The sequence below is a fragment of the Myotis daubentonii genome, chromosome X (assembly GCF_963259705.1).
Source record: "Myotis daubentonii chromosome X, mMyoDau2.1, whole genome shotgun sequence".
Classification (NCBI taxonomy): domain Eukaryota; kingdom Metazoa; phylum Chordata; class Mammalia; order Chiroptera; family Vespertilionidae; genus Myotis; species Myotis daubentonii.
The window spans coordinates 133712216-133737223 of NC_081861.1; the positions used below are offsets into that span (position 1 = coordinate 133712216).

Genomic DNA, 25008 nt, shown 5'->3' on the forward strand with positions numbered 1-25008 from the left:
TTTTGAGAACTGTGCCGAGACCCTGACCCCCTCTGGTTGTTTTTCTCTGGAAGGTTGTTTTTCTCTACCCTACCCCCCAAGGCTGAGCCATCTGTGACATCATAGATTAGCTACCTTGTGATGGGATTTTGAGCTCCTGCAGGCCGGACTGCAGACCCTATCCTCCCCTTTCCATGTTACACTTGCAGCTGCAGGTAGCTATCTTCTCCCTCCTGTGTATATAACCAGCCAACTGGTGTGTGTGGGGTGGGGGCTCTGAGCAGAATTTCCAGGTGACCGACTGCTCTCCCATACTGCCAGCATTATTGGAATAAACGCTCATATATGATTCAACCCTGTCTGTTTAATTTGGCTCAAGTAGTGACAGGTGGCCTGGGACCGATTGTGTCCAGTTTCAAAAGTAAAAAGATCATTTAATTTTTATCTTATAATTTATTTTACCTAAATAGTCCTTCCCTAACATGCTCTATTAAAAAAATGAGATTTTTTTTTAGCCTTGGCCTGTGTTCCTCATTGGTTAGAGTGTTGCCCTATGCACCTAAAGGTTGCTGGTTCGATTCCCAGTCATGAGCACAAGCCTAGCTTGCAGGTTCTATCCCCAGCCCCAGTCTGAGGCAACCAATAGAGTGTCTCTCTTACACCGATGTTTCTCTCTACCCGCCCCTTCTACCCTCTCTTCCACTCTCTCTAAAAATCAATGAAAAAAATAACCTCAGGTGAGGATTAACAAAAGAATTGAGATTTTTCTATTTTCTTATACTAATTCTTCAAAACCCTCTGTACGTTACTCTTATAGCACATCTCAATTCAGCTACCACATTCCAAGCTGTGAATAGCCACAGGTGTTGAGTGGCTACAGTGGACAGTGCAGATGCAAAATAATACTTGAAAATAACTGTAGTAGGCACGCAGTACATCTTTGTTAAAGTTAATATTCTTCTGTGCTGTGATTCTTCTATAGTCCAAGAACAGCATGGTAATAATGTCCATGCCGTTCATTTAGCCTGACTTAGCCACCTCCTTTTATTAGGCATTTGTTTCCAGTGTTCTTAAAATAATTCTGCAACGAGCACCCAGTTTACATCTGTTTTCCCTTGGAATAAATTCCCAGATGTGAAAATTCTAGGACTTAAAGTATGCTCCCTTTTAGAGCTCTTGCCACATTTTGCCAAGTTACCCCAGAAAAAAATACGCCTCTTACACTTCGAGTGGTTTATCTTGGTTATTAATGATTTCTCTGCGATACTCACAGGGCAAGTACTGCTGATAAAGATTGTGATGATAAAAAGTAATGTTAATAGGCACCACTTGTGTGTTTGCTCTAACGCACCAGGCGCTGTGCACTAGGTATTTTTCACACACATTATGGGAGAGGACCTGAGGCACAGGAAAGTCAATAGACTAAGCGCTAGAATGACGCTCAAACTCAGATCCGGATGACTATTTCCAAAGCCAGGCGGTTTTCCCCTGGGCCGCGACCACCCTCCCTTGAGAAGAGCGAAATATCAAAGGCGGAGGAACTATGGTGGGGTCGGGGGCCGCGCAGAAACCACCTTCGTGGCCGCAGCGGTCCGGGTCCTCGCCGGAGCCCCGCGACCAGTGTCGCACGCGACTCCTGTGGTCACCCCCCCTCCAGCCGCTCCCACGTTCAACTCGAGGGGTGGACCCTTCTCCGGCGCCCGCCCCCAGCATCGTGGTGCCGAACGCGCCGCGGACGTGGCGTCACCACGGTGAGGGCGGGACTTCCGGCGCTCGGTGTGGCGAATCGGAAGTTCACGTCTAGTCGCCGTGGCGATAGCTCCGCCCACTCCCCGCCACGGAGAAGTAGGTCCCTGCATCCCGCCGCCCAGGATCTGAAGCTGGGAGCCCGAGGTGACTCCGGGGACGGCTGGGTGTTCTTTGGGAGGTGAAGCGTAGCCTGGCTTCCTCGGAGGCCCTGAGAGCCCAGGGCTTGGCTGTCACGTTGTCGTAGAAATTACCATCTCGCGGTAAAAGGTGGAGCCAGAGGCCCCAGAGATGCCTAACTCCTTGCTGGTTTTTTGTGATGAGGGCCTAGTTGCAGTCTTCTCCCTCGCACGTGCGTCAGAATCACTGGGCCCCCATTCCAGGTCAATTAAATTTGAATCCCTAGAAGTAGTGCCCAGGCATCGGTCTTTTTATTAAAGTTCCCCATTGTGATTCTGGTGTGCCAGGGGCATTGTGATAAGCTAGATGTGGAAGGTGAATTCGGCCTGCCCATCCAGCCCAGTCTCTAAACAAGATCGCCTAGGGCAGCCGCCTTCTTGGAGGGACGTCTAGGATATTGATCCGTCTTCTAAAAAAATTGGGTTTCCTTTCTTTTCCCTCGCACTTTGACCTCTGTGGGAAGTCGGGGGTGGAAGTGGAAGTTATCTGGAGAACATTTGTATGCACCTTACCCGTGGAGATGGGGAATGCCTTTGCCCTTTTTTCCTTAGTAGTTAAACCAGTAGCCAAACAGTACCCATTAGCTTTGAAATCCAGAGAGTTCCTTAGTACAAACCAGTGGGTTCTGAACAATTTCTTTATCAGAAATTATTCTTAAAGTTATTTCACAGGCTAGGTTCTGTATTCAGCTGTCTTGAACCTGAAGTCAGAACAGCATTACTCAAAAGTCCAGACTAAAGAGTAATAACACAAATGAGACTTCTGGGGCTATTTACTTTCAACATACAATGTATGCTTATATGGTTTATAAAATTAACAGTTCCTTTGGGATGGTAATGCAAACAAAATTGTGTATTTTGAAAGATTGTTAGTAACTTTGGATAGGTATAACTGAAGGCAAGTTCACTGTAAGGTGTGCACGTCTGTGTGTGCTCATTGCTCTGCTGGGAAAGTATATAAACTAAAGCTCCAGAGAGAAATTTTCATTCTAAAACTTTTACAGAGGGTGAAAGATTGTTGTATCTTTTAGGGTCCACCATTGAAGGATATAATGTGAGATGAGAGGAGTGGGGAAAATGGAACATGTAGGCTGGAGTTTGGAGAGTTTTCAAACTAGCTACAGAGCTCCTGGAACCACTGATCTACAATAGGAAATCCAGTTGCAGGACAGAGAAAAAAGTGAACAACTGAAGAACGTATAACTATAGTTCAGGGGTCCTCAAACTTTTTAAACAGGGGGCCAGTTCGCTGTCCCTCAGACCGTTGGAGGGCCGGACTATAGTTTTTTAAAAAAACTATGAACAAATTCCTATGCACACTGCACATATCTTATTTTGAAGTAAAAAAACAAAACGGGAACAAATACAATATTTGTATTTGCATGTGGCCCGCGGGCCGTAGTTTGAGGACCCCTGCTATAGTTGGTCATATACATTGAAAATATCTTTGAAAACATTAGTTAAATAACTTACGCTTTCTGAAAAAAATTTGGAGCTTTATAATAAAGTCAGTCATTTGAGTGATTAGCTACTCAGTGATTTTAGAGAGGGTAGAGGTAGGAGGAAAATGTGTTACCAGGAAACAACAATCCCAATAGCATCCAAGGAAAGGAAATATTAGCTATGATTTTTATGCTGGAAGAAAAATGGGAAATTTAAAAGAAGTAGACTGCCAAATCCATGCCTACAGATAATTGATTAAACACCCAAATGAGTGAGGCATAATGAATGCTGTATACATTCAGAAAAGAGAGATTAACATGAAATTACCATGTATGTATTTATAGAAGTAAAATTTGAAATAAGGCTCCTGAAATCTACTGATGCTCTTAACCACTTTTAAACTAGCCATGGGTTTTGCTGGTAGGTGCTTAACTTGTATTACCTGACTGTTCACTTATTTCTTTATGATCACACTAGGTTTTTTACTGCATGAAGGATATACTTACAGTGAAGAGATCTTACTGTCTCTTCTTATGAGTTATTTTATTACTATGTCCTCAGTTATTCCAGTTTTCAACTATCCTATTGCCTGTTGTGTTTATGAGTCTGAGGGTAACTTCTTTTTGGGTGTCCTCATATTTCACTTCTGATTCCGGCGTTAGTCACATGGGCATTTGGTGAACTTTTAAAGAAATCCATTCACAAGTCTATCACTCTTGCTGACAAGTTAAACAGTGCCATTCTGTGGGTAGACTGTTATCCATGTTCAAAAGAATTAACTACATCTTTTCAGTCTCTCTCCTTCCCTCAGGCTATGTTTGTGCTATTACTTATTGCAACATCCGGAAGACTGTAAACTGGGGTTTGGGGGTGAGGGAATAAGGAAATAAAACTGCTTGTGGGCTCCCTTGCCTATGGTGGCTGTTAGAGACGGAAAGGTGTGGTCTTGCTGAACACGGAAGCCTGTACACTTGTGGGAGGCCTGTGTCTGGGAGGTGGAGCTTGGATCTGTTGAGGGTAGAAGACCATTCAGACTTGATGTCCAAAACACTGAGCAGGGACCATGCAAAGCCACAGGAGGGAGCCAGATGAACTTACCAGCCTTATTAGCTGCTGGGGGTGAGGACAGGAAACAGTGCTCTCAAAAAAACCTCATTTTATTATTTCTCTTAGGTGAGGAGGTTCCTACCAGTGTGTGTTATTGGAAGTCATCCACTCCGGTAGGGTTATTAGAACCGCATGACTCCATTTATGTAATTCAGATTTCTCACCGTATCTTATTATGAACAATCTCCAGCAGACCCTCCTCCTCCTTCCTTTTACCTTAAAACATTGTAATGAAGGCCTAATTAGATCCTGAAATTATTTCATTGGCTCAGAGAATCAAATCGGTGGGAGCTTTATAGGAATGGTACGACTTTCAGGGCTTTAACCAGCATAACTTACTTAATGACTTTTTGTGTGTTCCTACGCAAAAATCAAAGCAGGTGAGTTTTCGTTTATTTAATTTTCAGAATTCTAGTGGAAAAGGAAGATAGGAAAATCCAGTTACAGATTTATCGTTTTGAAGGAAATTTGTGCTTTTATTTTATTTATCTGGCTGCTATGACACACCCTAGATCCTATATTTAAGAATATAAATGCTGTATACAATGAAAAGAAGATGTACAATGCCACATTACTTATTTGTGAAATTTTCAAAATAACTTGATGGAAGTAGTCACAGTGTGTCCATTGAAAACTACAAAGCTCTTGTCTGTTGTTATTCATGTATATTTATGCATTTAAAAATGTCTTTTCCAGGATAAGCAGATTCAATGAAGAATGAGCGCATTTTTCAAGCAAGGCTTTATAGGGAAATATATTGTTGAAGACTCAGAGGCGCTGTCTTGTCTGTGGGTCTCGGCAGTGTTCAGTGAATGACCTCAATGCTGTTTTTATTCCTTCCTTCTCTAATGGTTGAGGACAGACAATGAATTCGGTCTCTGTACTTGCCAGGGCTCAGCTGGGTAGTGACTATTATGCCATTGTACTCACGGGGGAAGGGCTGCCCGGTTGGTAGTGCTGTGGCTCCCGGCCTGCCCTGACATTGCCAATCTCTTTTCTTTCAGCTGCATCATCCCATCAGCCCACAAAATGTGCTCTAATAGAGTAGGAGACACTCCTAGGGAGGTAGGGAATGAAAGATAAAATTAAAGACCACTGAAAAAGGCATCTAAGTCTGTGGCAACCATAAGCTTTCTTTGCTTTGAAATGATAGTGGTGTCTGATGGTGGTGCTGTCATAATGTCTAGAATTATTTTAATGTAGGCCTTTCAGAAACCCAGGTGTTTTTATTAAGTTCTTAAGCATTGTGTGTAGAAAGAATCACCAGCTTTGAACAGGACCCTTCCCTTGGGAGCTATCTGGTGCAACTAGTGGGGAAGGATGTGTATTCCTTCTCCCAGTGATAAGACTGGGAACTCTCCCCGCTTCCCGTCCTTGTTGGGTCACTGTCTCGCTCACGGCAGCTGGTAGAGCAGTGGTTCTCAACCTCTGGCCCTTTAAATACAGTTCCTCATGTTGTGACCTAACCATAAAATTATTTTCGTTGCTACTTCATAACTGTCATGTTGCTACTGTTATGAATTGTCATGTAAATATCTGATATGGAGGATGGTCTTAGGTGACCCCTTTGAAAGGGTCGTTTGACCGCCAAGGGGGTCGCGACCCACAGGTTGAGAACCGCTGTGATAGCGTGTTCATCAGAAATCATGGCACTGCATGTGCATTCTTAAGTCCCGTCGGTTGATACTGTTTTGCAGGAGTTTAAGGTCTTTTTTTCTTAATTAAGTCTTTAAATGTCTATGTAGATCTTTAAGAAGTGATTCAATTTGCTTATTCAGTCATGGAGAAGATTCTTTTGTCCCAAATATTTGGAACTGGTCACCAACATTGGGGTTGGTCATAATCCCAGTTCTCTTGCTTCCACTCGTCTTAGTCCAAGTTTAAGTGTGAGAATCCAAAGTTTTTCCAGTGATTTCCAAGTGGAAAGTGAGGAACAATTAGGATGCTCAGCATATTGAGGGCAGTGTCTGTACAGCTTAATGATGTATGCACGTAAAACGGGTGGGCAAATGATAGCCCGCAGCTTTTCTGTTGTACTACGCAGGAGCTAAAGATAGTGTTTACGTTTTTAAAGGGTTGTTCTTTTCAATTGAAAAAAGAGACTGCATGTAGCCCATAAGACCAAAATATTTACTATTTGACCCTTTACAGAAAAAGTTGCTGGCATAAAATACCAAGAGTAATACTGGAAATAGTGAGCTAATCCTATATAATAAAGAGCTAATATGCTAATTAGACAGAACAGCAGAAGGACCGTGCCAGCCAACCGTCTGGATGATCTTCCTGACAAAGGTAGGGCTGTGGGGCTGCGAGGGCCAGCCGAGGCAGCCAGGGCTTGCAAGGGCTGAGCCCCTTGCACGAATTTCATGCATCCGGCCTCTAGTAATAATAATAAAGCTCTATGCAAGCTGGTATTCCTTTTTATGTGTTTTTCTATACTTTATCTGATTTAATTTTTCAGAGATTGATTAATTTGTCATTTCAGGAACTATTTTTAAGCAACTATCTGTAGGATTTTAGGAATCTTAAAAATAAGAAAATGTAAGAGGATATGCTACATAGGTTTTGGAATGGGGGGGGTGGATAATAAAGCCAAGGATGAAATTGGCATATTTGACATACAGCCCCAGGCCTCTGAACTTGCTGGAGGATGGCAGCAGATGTGATTGTGAAGTCCTAGTGTCTGTCCATACCAATGCAGAAAGCACAGACTAAAATTGAAGACAAAGTTGCCTGTATTCCATCATTATTATAAATTCCTCTTTCCTTAATGGCCTCGGTCTTAAAAGAGTCCAGCCGTGAGCAAACTATGGCCCGCGGGCCGGATCCGGCCCGTTTGAAATGAATAAAACTAAAAAAAAAAAAAAAAGACCGTACCCTTTTATGTAATGATGTTTACTTTGAATTTATATTAGTTCACACAAACACTCCATCCATGCTTTTGTTCCGGCCCTCCCGTCCAGTTTAAGAACCCATTGTGGCCCTCGAGTCAAAAAGTTTGCCCACCCCTGGTACTAGTCCTTTAGCTGATTAGTTGGTGTGCTTTGGCAGCACAGTGGGCTGAATCAGAGCTGCTTCTGCTTCAAATGCTGAAATTGGCTTTCTTCGCTCATCTCAGCTCATTATCCTGGTGTCTTTCTTGCAAACTTGCATGATCTCTAAAGCAGTGTACCATGGCAGCCCTTCTCTCAAGTTATTTATTGAATTAAAGGCATAAATAAGTAATCTCTCCTCAAATTAGTGCTTCCCCCTTCTTTTTAATCACAGCCATTGACATTTAGCAGCCTGGTGAACATGATGGATTACACTTGAACTTCTTAAACAGTTGCCTACTTTATCACATCTGCCTACACTTCCCACTCTGCAAAGTGGAGCCTCTCAGACACCATCTCATGCATTTGCAGAATATTGGTGCTGCTTCTTTAAAGCCAGGCTGGATTGTCCCAATTCTAAATAAAAGCAGGCCTTTCTGAGGTCTATAGTAGTGTTCAGTGATAATCATGTTGATTACATATTCGAGGCTGTCAGTTTGGGATAAGTACTATTCACATTAATCTGGTTCTAAGTATGTTTTTTAAGGCTAGAAGGCTGGATTCAAAACTCTTCATCTTCAGAAGACATGCAGATGTTTCCTCGACTTTTCTAATTTAATTCCTAGGCTACTTGTGAATCTCTAAAACAAATTTGATTAAGACACACATGGAGTTCACTTTAATGTCATTAGGTGCTGCAGGCTCTCAGAAATCGATTCGGGAATCGGCGATAGACAGATGAAAACTGGCTGCAGGTAATTAGCACTGAAAGGCTGCACCTTACAGTTTAGCACTCAAGTGTGTGCTGATTTCTGCCATAATTTCATTTTGGGTTCGTTTCACTTCTCTGGGTGGTTAGCCCCTGAATTATATTGACTATTTTAGATTTCTTCAGTGGCCTATAAAACACAAAGCAGTTAACCAGGTTTTCAGAGAATGGCTCATGTTTTAAACCTTTAAATTATACTTTATCTGGTTAACTGCCACGATACTTTGAATTTAATTTAAAAAGGTCCGCCGCTTGCGTCTATAGACGCTTATGGCGTACAAATGGTTAAGAGTAATGTGGACTGAATGTGCACTTACATTTTCACTGCATCTGTTAACATTTTTCCAGTTTACGTTCACTGCATATGTGTATTTCTGAATTTAGAACAGTGAACAGGAAGTGTGGGTTATATTTAAGATAAATTTACAGAAGTTCATGTCAGCCCTCTTGGAAATACCCTATTTGAAAGCTTATTATATTTAAAAAGAAAGCAAATGATTCTCTTTTAGGTTAAACCTTAAAAGAAGTGGTCATTTTAAGGTCTCAACATTACCCATAGTGAAACATTTGATCAAGATTACAAAATAAGTCAAGTTTCTTTCTTAAGGCTTGGAGATTTTTAAATTCTATTCTGTGATTGAGTGAAGTTAGGAAAAATAGGACTCTTTCAGTATCTGATTTCTGAAGTTTCAAATCCTAAGCAACTGCTCAGTAACACATTGTGTTAGTGGCTTCGCCTAACACAGCGGTTCTGAACCTGTGGGTCGCGATCCCTTTGGGGGTCGAATGACCCTTTCACAGGGGTCGCCTAAGACCATCAGAAAACACATATATAATTACCTATTGTTTTTGTGATTCATCACTATGCTTTAATTATGTTCAATTTGTAACAATGAAAATACATCCTGCATATCCGGTATTTACATGACAATTCATAACAGTAGCAACATTACAGTGATGAAGTAGCAACGAAAATAATTTTATGGTTGGGGGTCACCACAACATGAGGAACTGTATTAAAGGGTCGCGGCATTAGGAAGGTTGAGAACCACTGGTCTAACAGATGCTTAAATTCTCATGCATTTTAGGGTATTATTTTTTATTTAACTTCTTAGAGTACATTCTGATATAGATTGTCATTTTAGTAGCTCTGAACTCCTGAACAGAAGGAAAAATATTAAGTCGGTTTTAAATGGGTTGTAAAAGGTGCAGATTGGACTTTACCTTTAGGTATTTCCTGTCATATCAGTAAGTCACACGCACTTAGGTAGCGGGGAAAGGCGCAGATATGGGCATAGCAAGGCTGTTGGGCACAGGCATCCTGCATGGTGGCTCCATGAAGTGCCTCCATGGAAGTTTCTCCTCCTGCAAAGGGGCAGCATGGTTAGACAGGGAGAGCGGGGTGTCACCCGCTGGCTGAGAGGTGCTTATCACAACCCAAACCAAAATAAGGTCCATTGAGGGGCCTTAAAGCGCAGGGCACTAGCCAGGCTGGAAGATGTCTTATTTAGAGGGGCTTCCCCAAGGCCCAACAAAGGTTTCTGGTGAGTTGGCAAGATGAACACTATTCTATTCAAGCCTCAGGGACATGCAGTTTAATTTAAATAGACATTGGCATGAGTTAGGGATTGGTACATAAAATAACAGTTGTCAATTTTAGTTCATACTCTCTATATTATTTTTATATATATACTAACTACTAACTATTTATATAGTTATTTTCAATAGGGAAACAAGTTCTGTTGTTAAATCTCTATATGTCGTTGCACTTTAAGGTAGTGACCTTTATGCTGCTGGGGGCATCTTGCATGTCTTTCAGTAGTGCTGATGTAGAGTACAGCTTAGGGAATACTATCAATAATACTGTGGGCACTGGAAATCTCAGGGGGAACACTTTGTAAAGTATATAATTGTCTAACCACTATGCATACACCTGAAACCAATACCAAAAAATATTGAAAAGTAAACTAATTGAAAAACAAAAATTAGGGAAACCAGTACTTGAAAAGTGGAGTGTCCTTTGAGCCACTTGATCCTACCTAAGCGGATCCCTCCTTTTCAGACCACAAGGTCATGCCCAGGTGCCAGGGTCCCGTAGTAGTAAGTTGCATGAAGACTAGGCATGGTACTGGCAAGAGGCACTGCCTATGAGAAGCTGCTTGGCAAACTACAAAATAGCCATGAATGCCACATACCTCTACTGACCAGATGTTGCACTGTGGTTGGTCTTTCCTAGCTCCCGTGCCCATTTGGACTTTCACAATCAGAGATGGCAGCAAAGGTAAGATTTTTGTTGTAACTTCTAAGAGAAAAAGGTAAATTTTAGTCTTTAAAGTCTTGGTGTTCTCATTCCATGATGGAGAAGACCAAAGAAATACATCAGAAACGAAAAGTAAAAGCACCACTGGGTGCGTTGCTCAACATCTTTTGTCCGTGGGACTGAGGAATAGGCTGGGCCAGCAGGCATTTAGGGGGCAGAGAGGGAGGGACCAGAAAACATGCCATTCATTAGTCCATGTGGTTCTTGGCAGGCCGTTTCAAACTGGGAACTAGTTGCTTAATTACAGTGGATAGAAAGGGCCAAGGTGATAGATGTCCAGTCCTTATCTCTCCCTGCATCCTACCTAAAAATGATCATTACTAGCTTCTGTCCCACTTTTTTTATGGCCATAACGTTAAGCTAATTATCCTGTGCGTACCTCATGTACACATACTTCAGAGCGGGTGTGCATACACTCAGTTTCCATTGTGGGCATGGACCTGTCATGTCCTCTTTGGCCAGCAGCATCCTACAGTAGAGTAGGTTGTTCGTAGATACTCAGTAAATATGTGTTGATAAGTTGATGAAACATTTAGGGATTTATCTTGAGGATGAATTGCAGTGTCGAGCCTACACCTCCCTTTATTTTGTAGATGACATCATCGGAAACTACCACGCCTTGGTCTTGTCATCCAGTATATGCAAGATACTGGCAACATTATTATCAAGCAATGGCTTGGATGCGAAGCCACCAGAATGCCTATCGGAGGGCCATGGAGTCTTATTTCTGTTCCCCCTGGTACTTCACTCCAGGAGGTCTTCCCCAGAGCTTTTATGCTAAGAAAGGTAGATCTTCTCAGCCCTTCTATGACCATCACCTGTCCTCCAAGGACTCCCACTGTGATTATTCACATTCTCCAAGGTCTGGGCAGCGTCCTCCTGACACCACAAGCGAAGAGCAATCTTGGACCACAGAAGAGGAGGCGGAGACCGACTCAGATGATGAGGTGGAGTGTGACCTGAGCAACATGGAGATCACAGAGGAGCTCCGCCAGTACTTTGCAGAGACGGAGAGGCACAGGGAGGAGCGGCGTAAGTGCAGAGCTGCCTTCACAAGCTTGCTTTCCTTGCCCTGCATTCTGCAGCTTTCTCTCCCCCAATCTGTAAATTTACTTTCTCACTCCTCAACTGGACACAGAAACTATTCCAAATCCAGTCACAGGCCTGGAAAAGCCATGGTGACATGGCACCTCAATTATATTAGTTTCCAGAGCTATTTTTATATAGGACTTTCTTTTTAGTTCTAGAACAAATCTTCACCCAATAGGATCTCTAACATTTATGGAATTTTAGAGACTCCACCAGATGGAGAGTGTGCATGTGTGCGCATACATGTGTGCACGCATGTGTTTCCTAATCTACACAATAGTCCCTCGAGGTATTAAACCCATTTTACAAATGAGAAAAGTGAGCCTTTAGAAGGTTATTTGACTTATTCCATGGTACACAACTAATAATTTGCTGTCAGGAGTCAAACCAAGGTCTGCCTGACTCCAATTCCTGTGCTCCTTCCTCATGCACAAACTTAGGGATTGGGTTTTGTACCAAAGACAACTAGGTTCCTAAAATACTGTTGCCAACTCTTTGGTACATAGCTCTGGGCCTTCCCTGGTACTGCAGACCTGCCATTTCTTAAACATTAAGCTCCCTGCCCTCAAAGTAGAGATCAGTCTGAACCTAAATAGAATAACAAAATGCCTAGTACTTACTTAAATTTTCTGATTTGATCCTGCATTGAGACTGTCTTCCCAGGGGTTAGAGAATTGTGATAATGGTCTTATATCTTCAGTCAGAAAGCAGGAATTTTCTTTTTTTAATTTCTGACTACAAAGAACTAGAACTGCTTTTGGTGCTGTTCTTACTATTGAAGTTATCAGATCATTTACATTTTAAGTGTCTCTAATAAATATACAGATATATATTTTTTTCTCTCTATTATAACCAGTAGCCAGTCTCAATATTGTTTGTATTGAGTTCTAATTATATGACAGTTTACCTACCATTTTTAGTAAACAGAAACATGGAAGTCTGGGAAGAGTTTTATTTCCATTTTGAATGATCATATTTTCATAATGATGGCCTAGCATTTATTGATCCCGCTGGGTGTCAGGAACTGAGCAGTGGGCTTTGTATAAAGCGTCACGCCCTTTAGTGTCTTTGCCCATCATTCTTCCTTCACTAAACTACTCATTCAGTTTCAGGTTTTTTTTTTAATTTTCCTTCTTTCAATTAAACTGTTGACTTCTTTGGTGTTCATTAGAAAGTATATCCAAACAAGTATTTTTAAAACAGCACTTACATTACACATAGAATACATTTCTTTCCTTGAGCTCCAGGAAGGAAGTCTACCTTTTTTCAGAATACATACAAAATAACCATTTGACATGTTGAGGGAGAGTAGGCATTGGCCCGTGTCCACATTTGGTTGGAATGCTGTTTGTTACTTTTGAAAAAGAAAATGATGATGATGATGATGGGGCTTATTTCTGTTGTCCTTACCAGAAGATGTTTTTCCCCCGAGAGATTGATAATTTTACAATCAAAGTTGTAATTAAGAATGGGAGATGCCGAAACCGGTTTGGCTCAGTGGATAGAGCGTCGGCCTGCAGACTGAAAGAATGGGAGAAAACCCAGTCATCGGAGAGGCCATTTTGACTTATCTGTTAATCTATATAATAAAGAGCCAGGGTCCTAACCACCGAAGGCTTGACCAGACCGGAAGTCAGCTGGGTTGCCATGGCAACCCAGCACTAACTGCCTAGGGGTCTGCAGATCAGGCCCTGAGAGAGAAGCAGGGTCTGATCCGTAGCCTCTGTGGAAGTCATTGATCAGAACTTGCCTCTCTTTCTCTCTCGGCCTCACCAACAGCCGTGCCTCCATTTCTCTCCAGGCCTCCACAGGGGCTGCTGATCAACCCTGCCTTTCTGATCAGGCCCCATTGATAGGCCCAGAGATGCTGACTGGCATAGAAACTGACTGATCAGAACCAAATCTGGGTGAATATAAGGAGCCAATGGCTGCCTAGGAGGCGGAGCTTTTGACATTGACTAGCATAGAAACTGACCAGTCAGAACCAAATCTGGGTCAACTGTGAGGAGCCAATGGCAGCCTAGGAGGCGGCGCTTTTGATGCTGACTGGCATAGAAACTGACCAATCAGAACTAAATTGGCTGACAGAGGAGGGCAGTTGGGGGCAGATCAGGCTGGCAGGGAAGGGCAGTTAGGGGTGATCAGGCAGGCAGGCAGAGGCAGTTAGGGGTGATCAGGCAGGCAGGCAGGTGAGTAGTTAGGAGCCAGCAGTCCTAGATTGTGAGGGATTGGCCCTAAACCAGCGGTCGGACATCCCCCAAAGGGTCCCCAATTGGAGTGGGTACAGGCTGGGCTGAGGGAACCCCCCCCTCCATGAACGAATTTCATGCACTGGCCTCTAGTATAAAATAAACCTGATACAGTTACTCAATAAAAAATAGATATGAATGGAATGAACGGAAAATAATGAAATGTGTTCTTCCAGGGTGAGCAGTTCAGTTACAGATATGGTTAAGAACTATCCCTGTTCCTTCCTCTTGCCTTTGTCAGTTAGAATCCTAGGTAGGTTAAAAAATCATGAAAATTATCTGCTACATTATGCCTGGCACTTAGTATTATTTTAAATGACTGAGTGAAGTATTTTGTTATTATGAGCCTTAAATCATGAGGTTTTGAAATCTTACCCCACAAAGTGCTAAACTTGCTATGGTTCTGTGAGACATTTTACAAAGTGAGTTAGGCTTGGAATGCTGTATGAACTTGATGAACTTCATATTTTGGTTGATGGTATTCCTAAGTCATCTTTGTTTACTTCAAGGCTCCAAATTACACTGCTGCCATTGCTATTATGGCTTGAGTTGTGTCCCTTAAAAAAGATATATTGGAATCTCAACCCCCACCTCCCTTAACCCTGGACCTCAGGATGGAACCTTATTTGGAGATAGGGCCTTTATAGAAGTAATCAAGTTCAAATGAGGTCATTAGGATGGGCCCTGACCCAATGTGACTGATGTATTTATAAAAAGGGGACCCTTGGACACAGACACACCCAGGGAGAACGCCATGTGGAGACTGGAGTTGTGCTGCCCTCAGGCAAGGAACTACCAGGAACTCGGAGAGAGGCCAGAACAGATCCTTCAAGAGCACCTTCCCTGCCGAGGGGGCACAGCTGTCCCCACCCTTGAGCTGGGCCTTCTGACCTCCAGAACTGAGACAGAACATTCCCATTGTGCTAAGCCACCCAGGTTTTGTGCTTTGTGACGGCAGCCCTGGGAAACTGTACAGTCACCCTGCAAGAATTGTCTTTGTTCCCAAATGCAGTCAGGAGTGGGATATAAAGGGAACTGGAGAAAGGTCTTACCATCTCTATGAAGAAAATGTGATGTATATTTGTTTTCCCATGATCTAGAGCGCAAACCAACAAAAAGGGGAGCTTTGGCCGGCTGGAGTGGCTCAGTGATTGAGTGTTGACCTATGAATCAGGAGGTCTGGGTTCGACTCCCAGTCAGGGCACATGCCCAGGTTGCGGGCTCAATCCCCGTTGTGGGGTATGCAGGAGGCAGCCGATCAATGATTCTCTCTCATCATTGATGTTTCTCTCTCTCTCCCTTCCTCTCTGAAATCAATAAAAATATATTTTAAAAAGGGAGTTCTTGAAAACCCTTATGACCTTCATCCTTAACCTTACTTCCCAGTATTTACATTATTATTAGTAACTCTAGAGGCCCGATGCATGAAATTTGTGCAAGAGTAGGCCTTCACAGCCGCGGCAGCTGCCTCAATTTCACAGCCGCCTCGATTTCATGGCTGCAGCCCCGGCTTTGTCCGGAAGGTTGTTCTGCTGTTAGGCTGGTCAGTCAATTTGCATATTACGCGTTTATTATTTTAAATTATACAGAGGCAGCTACGGCAGAACCACTCAAGTCACAGGGTTCCACCACATAGTAGCTAGAGGTTCTTAACCTCTTGGGGGCCATCTGCCCTAACCTTTCTGTGCCTCAGTCTCCTCACCTGTGAAATGGGGACCTTAATTAATGGGGTGGTAATTATGAAGATGAAATGAGACAAGAGAAAAGTTAGAGAACAGTGCTTGAGACAAACCCAGTGCCCAAGAAATGTTACTTGTCATGGTTAGTTGCTAATAACTCATCCTTGATTGTGGATTATTAACTATAAACTGGTTTTATTCTGGTAACTGTCCTACTTAGTGCTTGATTCAGATTCTGTACATTTTTTATAAAGAAGCTCCATGACTTCCAAAAAAGTCATATATTTCTGCTCTAGGCACTTAACCAAACTCTTAAATTGATCGAAATATTCAATAATTAAATATTCAAAACATAAAAGAAAGAAATTTTGGTCATTCACACAATTTAGTCATTAACACAATTTAGTCCATGTAGTCCTTAATACAACTTTGAGTTCTGTTTCCAGGACATCCTTGCTTGACATAACTTACTAAAGTAAAATACTTGGGCCAGAAAGATGAACCCACCCCCCATTACTAATAACAGCACTGAACAAATCGGAGATATCGAAACTCAATATAAACAAACGCGGTCGTTCCACACTCGCCATGCAAAACACCGTGGCGAGTCCGTCGCCTTTTGAGAGTGAAGAAATCGACTGCCACTTTGTGCTTTTTAAAACGTGTACTTGTAGCAAAATTCAGAACTACTTGCCCAAGAGTCTCTGCTCTGCTTTTGTGTCCTGCAGTCTGCCCTGAAAGCATTATGAAGTCCCTGGGGGCGTGAGAATTGTCTGGCGAGGGTGAGAATCTTACTGCTAAAGACTTGGTCTCTATTAGAAGTAGCTGCCAGGGCTTGGCCCTGTGCCTCCAGTAACAAAATAATGGGCAGTGGTTCACTGGCATTATTTTTTTTTTCACCAGCACTTTTGGTGAGATACGCATATAGGATGAATACGCATTTCTTGGAGCCGTAATGAATGATGGAATTCAGATGGAAGTGATTTGAATGCCCAGGGTGCTTTCCAGTCCATTGCCTTTACTAGAAACGGTGGAGGTTTAGTTCTGTACACAGTCAGGAAATGCTTCATAAAGCGGTAAGGGACCTGAGTAGTATGAATACTTAACCCTTTGCGGTCGTATTAAATTTGGACATGGGTGTCGTACTGGTCGGAATTAATTTCCATTGAAAGAGCAGGGATACATAACATGCAAGATTATGAAGGATAAACAAGATTTATTCATTCTTTTTTGGAACTACGTCACTACTAGTAGAATCACTACAAACGTTATCACTTTCTACGTCAGAGTCAGTATTCAAGGTGCCAGAATAAAACTCTTCATCGTTACTTTCAGATTCGCAGTACACTTTTTCGGTAACTTTCTTTTTGCCATTTTGGAGTATTATTTTGAAATACCTTAGCAAGCGAGAATGCCTAATTACAGTTAAACGTAATTTGTAAAGCTTTATTTGAAATTCTGTGACGTATCTCCAAAGCTTGTCGATTTCTTCACTCTCAAAAGGCGACGGACTCGCCACGGTGTTTTGCATGGCGAGTGTGGAACGACCGCGTTTGTTTATATTGAGTTTCGATATCTCCGATTTGTTGGGGCAATGTTTTGGTTCGTGACAAGGTCGCTTAGACACTTCAGAGATTTCAGAGAAATTATGAACTGATACATGAATGAATAGAGTTAAGATTCGTATGGTTCCTTGCTGTGGTGGCTGAGAGCAGACATACAACAGGAACGATAAAAAAGCTTTGGTGGCTGAGAGTAGACAAACGACCGCAAAGGGTTAAAGTTGTTTTGTTTTGCTCTTTGAACCACTAGAAGTTACTTCATCATTAAGGGCAAATTCAACTCTGAATATGAATCATAGAGAACACAGAATTTTATAAACTCTTACCAGCCAGGGAAAACGTAGCTAAACTTGATTTAGCTTTTCATCTGCTGAATCTTGTTTAATATTTTCTTAGGATAAAATCCTTCAGACGAGATAGCATGTTCTTGCCTGTGGTTACGACTCTTCCAGCTAGTCTCTAATTTAACATGTTTCAATGATAAGAGAAAAAAATAGGGAAAAAAAGGAAGGATAAAGAACTTTTGTGCAGTGGGAACAGGCATGCTTTTGATTATGTTATGTCCTCATTTCCAACTGAGATGTTTCCATTATCTAAAACTTCAGTGGTAACATTACTTACAGGAAACTAGACAGTTGTGAAGTTTGAAAGGTCAGCTGTGTTTTCACCTACTTCTTAGGGAAAATCTTTATTGTTAGGTTAAGAAAAGTATCATTTTTTTAGGCATAAATAACCATCGATTGCGACTGCAAGGTTATAGTCCTGACTCTTAGAGGGAAAATGCGTGCCAGTTATCATTCCCCATAGAGAAGAAAGCCCTCGGAAACAAACACTGCCCCTGTTGTCTCCGGCTTCAGCCAGTCAGATGGTTATCACGTGTTTTGGGGCTAGTTGGTGGGTCAAAGCAGGGACATGTTCACAAAGAGCGAACCCAGATGGGAAGAGGAGATAAATCAAATTAAAAATGACGCCTACAAGAGCCATCTATGGTGTGGTCCATGGTTGCTTTTGCAAATGAGGGTAGAGCCAGTGAACTTGGTGATCAGAGGAGGAGCTCCACAGGCTAATTTTGGAGAACTGGAATGTGCTTCAGGCTTTGAGGAATGGGGTCAATTGGGAATGAGAGAAAGGAAAAGGAGGTAAGGCCACCGCCAGTTAGCACTCAATGGTGCTATTCTTATCAAAGGGCCCAGATGTGTTCTTCATACATTTGATGGGAGACATCTGCTCCATTGTATTGTGTCTACCTGAGTAAGGAGATTTAGACTCTGTCAGTTGGCTGGAACCCTATCTGGCTGGTCCTGCTTCAGTCCACCCTGTATGGAAAACCTGAAGGATACAGCGAAGGTTACAGCCCAGTATTTAGTGAGCCATTTTGGTTTAATCAATGATACTCAAGTGTGGAATAATACTGATTGAGCATAATCCCGCCACATGTGTGTTTCATCTAGTCCAGCTGTTCAGACATGCATAAAGCCAATCAGTGAGAAAAAAAAAACATGCAAAAGGCTGTCGAAAAGTGGAAGGGAGGGATGGAAATGCACTTTTATTCTAAAAGCAGAAATGGTGGTTGTCCACTGGCTTGTATTTGTCATGGAGTGAGGGATGTGGGGTGAGGATGGCAGACCCATCAGAAATGGCTCCAGATCTGCACCTGTGTTCTGGGTGTGTTGCTGACAAGTCAGAAATGAGGCATTCATGATATAAAACAAGTCTGTGTTTTCACTTGGTTATGCTATAAGATCATTAATTCTAGCAACGTAGCAGAGAATATAATCAGAAAGACATGCTAATGCTGAAAATGAGGGAAAATAACATTCTTCAGCACTCATTTGTCTTCGTGCTTTGTCCTCCAAAATATTCTGCCTATGGGCTAATTATTTGTGGAATAATGAATGCTTGTTTCCCTGTTCCATGGGCTTCTCTAGGGTCCAAGTCATTTCCCATTATTTTTTTTTCCTTTATGGACATAAGTCTCTATTGGCAATATCATGTAAATCTTTGGACTCAAGCAAAAAAAAAAAATATCAAGGTTCTATATCCTAAATCCAGATGAATCCAGTACAGTTTCTCCTTAATAGTATAATACTGACTGTTTTTCTTGTTTTAACCCTATGTATGTATTACCCCTGCATCAGTTTCCCAGGACTGCTAACAGATTACCACCAACTGGATGGCTTAGAACAACAGAAATTTATTCCCACAGTTCTAGAGCCCAGAAGTGCAAGATCAGGGTGTTGGCAGGACCACACTCCCTCCAAAGTCTCCTGGGCTTTGTTTCTTCCAGCTTCTTCTGGCTCCTGGCGTTTGGTGGCTTGTGGCAGCATAGTTCCAACCTGTGCCTCCACGTGTACATGGTTTTATCCCTGTGTCTCTATGTGTCCTTCTCTATTTCACCCTCATTGGATAGGGTCCACCCTAATCCAGTATGATCTCATCTCCACCCTTCCCTTAAACACATCTGCAAAGATGCTATTCTATATATATAAAAGCCTAATATGCAAAGTGTCCCTTCGGGAGTTCGACTGGGAGACTGGGAGTTCAATCGCTCGCTATGATGTGCACTGACCATCAGGGGGTGGCACGGAGCAAAGGAAGGCCCCGGCTGGCAGCCAGGGAACGGAGGCCCCAGCTGGCAGCCGGAAGGCCCCGATTGGCCCTGATCGCCAGCCAGGCCTAGGGACCCTACCCATGCACGAATTTCATGCACTGGGCCTCTAGTTTCCAAATAAGATCATATTCACATGAACCTCCTTGGAGGTTCCAAGGAGATGTGAATTTTGAGAGGACGTTAGTCAACCCACTACAACCCTGTTTTAAAACTGGAATATAAAAAGAGTATGATTTGTATCAAAACAAATTCCCATGTGCAAATATCCTACAAGAAAAAACCTCTTGTAACATCAAGTCCCACAGCTGTTTTCAGTAAAAATGACCCACCTCTCCGCAACAAGGCACCTGTTCAGTTATGTCTGAGGTGTGACGTTCCCCTTCTCTGCTTCAGTCATATGATTCTCCATCTGGTTGGATGAGCCCTCACCTTGTTTTGACAGGAAGAAAAACTGCCAGTGACTGAGAATCCTTCTCAGTGGGAGGAAGGAAGCAACGAATAGAAAACGGAATAAGAATAAGGCTTGCTTGGTCCCCTAGGTCAGTATACAGGAAAGCACTTTCAGCCAGTCTGAGGGTATTTGGTTTAAGCTGGCTGGTTTTCAAATCTGTAGTCCAGCCTTGGAACATATTTTTTCATTGTGTGAGTAAGTGGCGGTGAAGTGACTCAAATGTAAGGAAACAAGATCAGACCCCAACCCTGGCTCTGCCCCCATCCTCTCCCCGTGGAGGCTCTGAGGAACCTATTGTAGGGGAGCTCCACCCCAGCACCTTTTGTGATTTCAGCATCTGTTTCTCTCTCTCTCTCTCTCTCTCTCTCTCTCTCTGGGTTGTCATCATTTTTCTTCACCAGCATCTGGAAGAAACAGTTGTTTACAAAAAAATAATGTATGGCCTTTGTCCGCACTTTCTCTACGATCATTTCCTGAGCACTGGCTTTGTGTCAGGCATTGTGTCCTCCTGGGACGGGGGGTAGGGGTGAAAAAAGGCAACAGGGACCCTCCCCCTTCCTGCCCCTTAAATCCATGCAGGAAACCTGGAAACTTTCAGACTTCTTGTGGGCAGGGAGGGGGCAGAGTTGAGCCTTAAGTTTTCATAAGGAAGGCTGGGTGGGAAGGAGATACAAGTAGAGAACAGAGCAGAGGACTTTTATTCTTGCAATATATGAACTAACTTTGTTAAGAACTAAAACCCCATGGTGGCAACCCATGAGCCGAATTCAAACTTGGAAAGTTGCACAGGCTTCATAGACTGCCAGCTAAGGTTGCTTTGTGTTAACAGTATTTCATCAACAGTTAAGAAAATGTCTCTCGAGCCCTAGCCTTTGGCGTGTCAGCCTGCAGACTGAAGGGTCCCGGGTTCAATTCCAGTCAAGAGCACATGCCCAGGTTGTGGGCTCTATCCCCAGTAGGGGACGTGCAGGAGGCAGCCAATCCATGATTCTCTCTCATCATGGATGTTTCTCTCTCTCTCTCCCTCTTCCTTCCTCTCTGAAATCAATAAAAATATATTTTTTACAAAGAAAATGTTTCAACATAGAATTATGACACCAGTTTAATATTGGTAAGAGTTTTTGTCAGAAGAGTAGCAGAAAGAAGCATAATTATAACCATGCTAAATTATAAGGAAAAGAAAACTATAGATGCAAAAGTAAAAAGATTAAATTCACATATTCTAACGGCAGAGAGCAACACTTACTAAGACAGCGAAGATTCCAGTGTTTACTCAAACTTCTAAACTCAGAGACTCGGATTTAGACAGGAAGTGGAACATCTGTTGTGTCACTTAATCTGTCGAGAAGGCTGATGATAGTCTTGGGACAAACTTGAGAGTGAAAGGACTGTGGCCTGGGACTCTCTGCCCTCTAGATGCAGAGGCTCGGAGGCCCCAGCAGACCCACACATGGGATTGTGTCCTGCAGGCCAACAACAAAAGGAGACCCCAAGGATGGGTAATGGGGCCAAGGCTCTCCTAGGTTGGGCCTCTCTTCCCTGGCTAATGGGGAAATACCAGGCCTTCCGAGGAGTAGTCCTTGAGGGATGGGGTAGGGAAGAGAATTTAAACACCCATGAGGACTGAACAACTTACATCCTGATGTTTCAAACTTGTCAGAAAGATTGAGAATGAGAAACAAATGCTTGTTGACCTCCCATTCATTTCCATATTAGGTCAATATTTTGGTTTAGGTCTGCGTTTCCCAGTAAGTCAATTCTATCTTTTCCCTGGATAAGGTAACAGGGATATGGTCTTCATTTTGACAGTCATTTGGCATATCAGGGCATTGCTTCCTTGTGTGAAAATGAACTGCAGATGTGCTGAGACAGAAATGGCCACATTTTTAATGTTTCCAAGTTTATAAAACTCCTTCCCACCTAGTCCAAGGTGTCATTTATGAAGAACAGGATTTATGAGAGGGATTGTGCATAGCCACATAAATATCTTTCTGTGCACACTTGGTTCCTTCACTTTTGTGGTTTCTTCCATACTAACCTTTCTTTCTGCTGCTTTTAACCAGGAAAGAATGATTTATAGTGTTGTTTTATCCCCTACAACCATCTTCACTCCTTACTTGGTAGCATTTCTCTTGGTAGCAACAGTAGCTACAGATGGATGCATTTGGCTATCAATTTCTGTTCTTGACAGTCGCTTACAAAAATCTATGTAATAGGCTAAAATTTACCTTCCGCAGCATTGTTTTGCTGATATTTTATGTTCTTATTTACATAAGAATAAAAGTTATATTAGTGCTTTTTATAATAGAAAATAGAGAAGGGGAGAATAAATTGAATAAATATTTCTTGCTTTATAAGAATCCATTTATTCATTCATCCATTTATTTATTTACTTTAAATCTTCACCCAAGGATGTGTTTATTGATTTTAGAGGAACTGGGAGAGAGAGACAGAGAGGCAGACAGACATCAGTGTGAGGGAGAAACATCAATCGGTTGCCTCCCATACACGCCCGGACCGGGGATCGAACCCACAACCTGGGTATGTACCCCAACTGGGGATTGAACCTGCAACCATTTTGGTGTACAGGATGATGCTCCAACCAGCTGAGTCACCCAGCTGGGGCAAGAATCCATTTAAATTAATAGCATTGAAAGCATATAACGATGGCACTTGAAATGGAGCCTAAGCCAACCTGAGAAGTGAAAAGTCAGATCCCATAGCGAGGCCCGGTGTTGTTCAGTGGCTAGAGCATCAGCCTGCGCACTGAAGTTATCTCTTTACCTCCTTACCTCTTTAGCTTGGTTAATGTAGCAGGAAGATTAGACCACAGAGGTTTCCCATCCATTCGCTGAATTGCCCTTGTTTGGCCCTCGTACCTTCGGCAAGTGTTCAATCACTTGACCTCCTGTTGCCTGGTACACAGTGTGTGTTTTAGATGCCTGAAAGGATCAGGCCATGGTGGCCATTGCTCTTTCTGGATCACCTAAATTCAGTTTTTCTGCCACCACCTCTTCTGTGCTGGGGAGTACTTCCTGCAACACTGGCCTTTCCAGGCAGCCTGGCCTTTCCCTGCGGGCCTGGGTCGGTTGGTGTTTAAAACCCAGTGAGACCCACCTGCACTTCCTGGTTGGGCAAGATGTGAGCTGGCTGCTGGGTGAGGCGAGGAGGCCAGTTGCTGTCAATTTCTCCTCTATTTTCAGGGCTGCTGCCAGATGTTGGGTAGTTTGGGGTAGCACCTTTCCTTGTGGCTTGTTGCTATTTCTCCCAGCGTATAGCCCCCTGATAAGTGAGCAAGGAGCTTCCAAACTTAGTAGTGCCTTAGAATCGAGAGAACATCTCAGCCAGCACAGCTGGGCGTGGCTTCACAGTGTGAAAGGGAAAGCTAAGGGACTTGGGGGATGCGCGCCCCTCTCCCCCCGCAGGTCTGGCAACCGTGAATTCACCCCAGTTGACTGTGTTGGCTTGTTCTCAGGGCGGCAGCAGCAGCTGGACGCGAAGCGCCTGGAGGACTATGTGAACGCCGACCACGATCTGTATTACAAGACAAGCCGCTCCATGGAGCCCCCCTCCGAGAGCCCCAGCGAGCGGCGCCAGGCCGAGATGAAGCGCTTGTACGGGGACAGCGCCGCCAAGATCCAGGCCATGGAGGCCGCTGTGCAGCTGAGCTTTAACAAGCACTTTGACCGAAAGCGGCCCAAGTACTGGCCGGTCATCCCGCTGAAGTTCTGAGTCCTGGGCCCCCAGCCATCACCCCCTTCCTCTGGGATTTGCTCCTTCATCTGCTTCTGTGCGTTTTCTCAAGGAAAGGGGACGTTGTCCTGAGAAATCAGCATGTTCACCAAAGTGCCAGTGGGCCTGTCATGTGTGGGGTGGGAGGGAAGAGAGGAGGGGGTGAGGGTGGGGGAGGGGCTGCAAGGGCCGAGCCCCTTGCATGAATTTCGTGTCATATATCAGCCTTTTTAAAGCAGCAGGGCATGTACTGTTGCCTGCTTGCGAGGTTTTTCTTGACATAAAATGATCATTTCATATGCGTTACACTGTTCCGTTCATTGAAGTTCTCACTTAGGGATACTGCCTAGGTCAGTGGTCGGCAAACTCATGAGTCACCAGAGCCAAATATCAACAGTACAAGGACTGAAATGTCTTTGGAGAGCCACATTTTTTAAACTTAAACTATATAGGTAGGTACATTGCTATTCACTTCATTAGGGTGCTCCTAAGCTGGCCTTTGCTAAAAACGTCCTCAATCTGAGGGGTCGACCTCAGCGAACGTACCCCCACTTCTTCTGACACCACTTCTTCAAAATAGACTCGCCCAGGCCGAAAACGGACTTCTGCGCATGGGCCACGAAGTTTCAATCGCACTGTACGGGCGCGCCTGCACGTGGTATTTTGTGGAAGAGCCACACTCAAGGGGCCAAAGAGCCGCATGTGGCCCGCGAGCCGCGGTTTGCCGACCACTGGCCTAGGTTTTTGTCTTTTTCTGCTTGCTTCTATCTTGAACCCAGCTGAACTAGGCAGATGCTATAAATGTGGCAGATGTGGTCTCCTGCTGGAACTCCTCCGCCCCCACCGAGAATGGGCCAAGCATGCAGCCAGACGGGGTCTTCTCTCCCTGCGAGGTCAGCACGCATGTGCTGCCAAGGGCCAGAGAATTCACACTTTGGCTTTCAGGCTGCAGGTCTGTGTCCTGACTGCTCAGTTGTGCCCTTGCCACCTGAAAGCAGCCATAGACAATAAGTATACAAGTGAGTGTGACTGTGTTTCAATAAAACTTTATTTATAAAAA

The 25008-nt window shown here is 43.4% G+C and overlaps 1 protein-coding gene across 2 annotated transcripts; it reads left to right on the plus strand.

The window, feature by feature from the left end:
- The first annotated feature begins 1761 nt into the window (after positions 1-1761).
- On the plus strand, positions 1762-25008 carry GEMIN8 (gem nuclear organelle associated protein 8). 2 transcript variants are annotated; one of them, XM_059680226.1, is made up of 4 exons: positions 1762-1872; positions 10492-10536; positions 11169-11607; positions 23692-25008. In XM_059680226.1, exons 2-4 carry the CDS (start codon positions 10525-10527, stop codon positions 23946-23948), a joined length of 708 nt encoding a protein of 235 aa, XP_059536209.1. In that variant the 5' UTR covers positions 1762-1872; positions 10492-10524; the 3' UTR covers positions 23949-25008. The 2 variants fall into 2 exon arrangements, with proteins under 2 accessions (XP_059536209.1, XP_059536210.1); XM_059680227.1 differs by lacking the exon at positions 1762-1872 and adding an exon at positions 1900-1995.

Coding starts and splice junctions, on each gene's coding strand:
- GEMIN8 (XM_059680226.1), top strand. Junction 11,608..23,691: donor GAGGCACAGGGAGGAGCGGC/GTAAGTGCAGAG, acceptor GCTTGTTCTCAG/GGCGGCAGCAGCAGCTGGAC.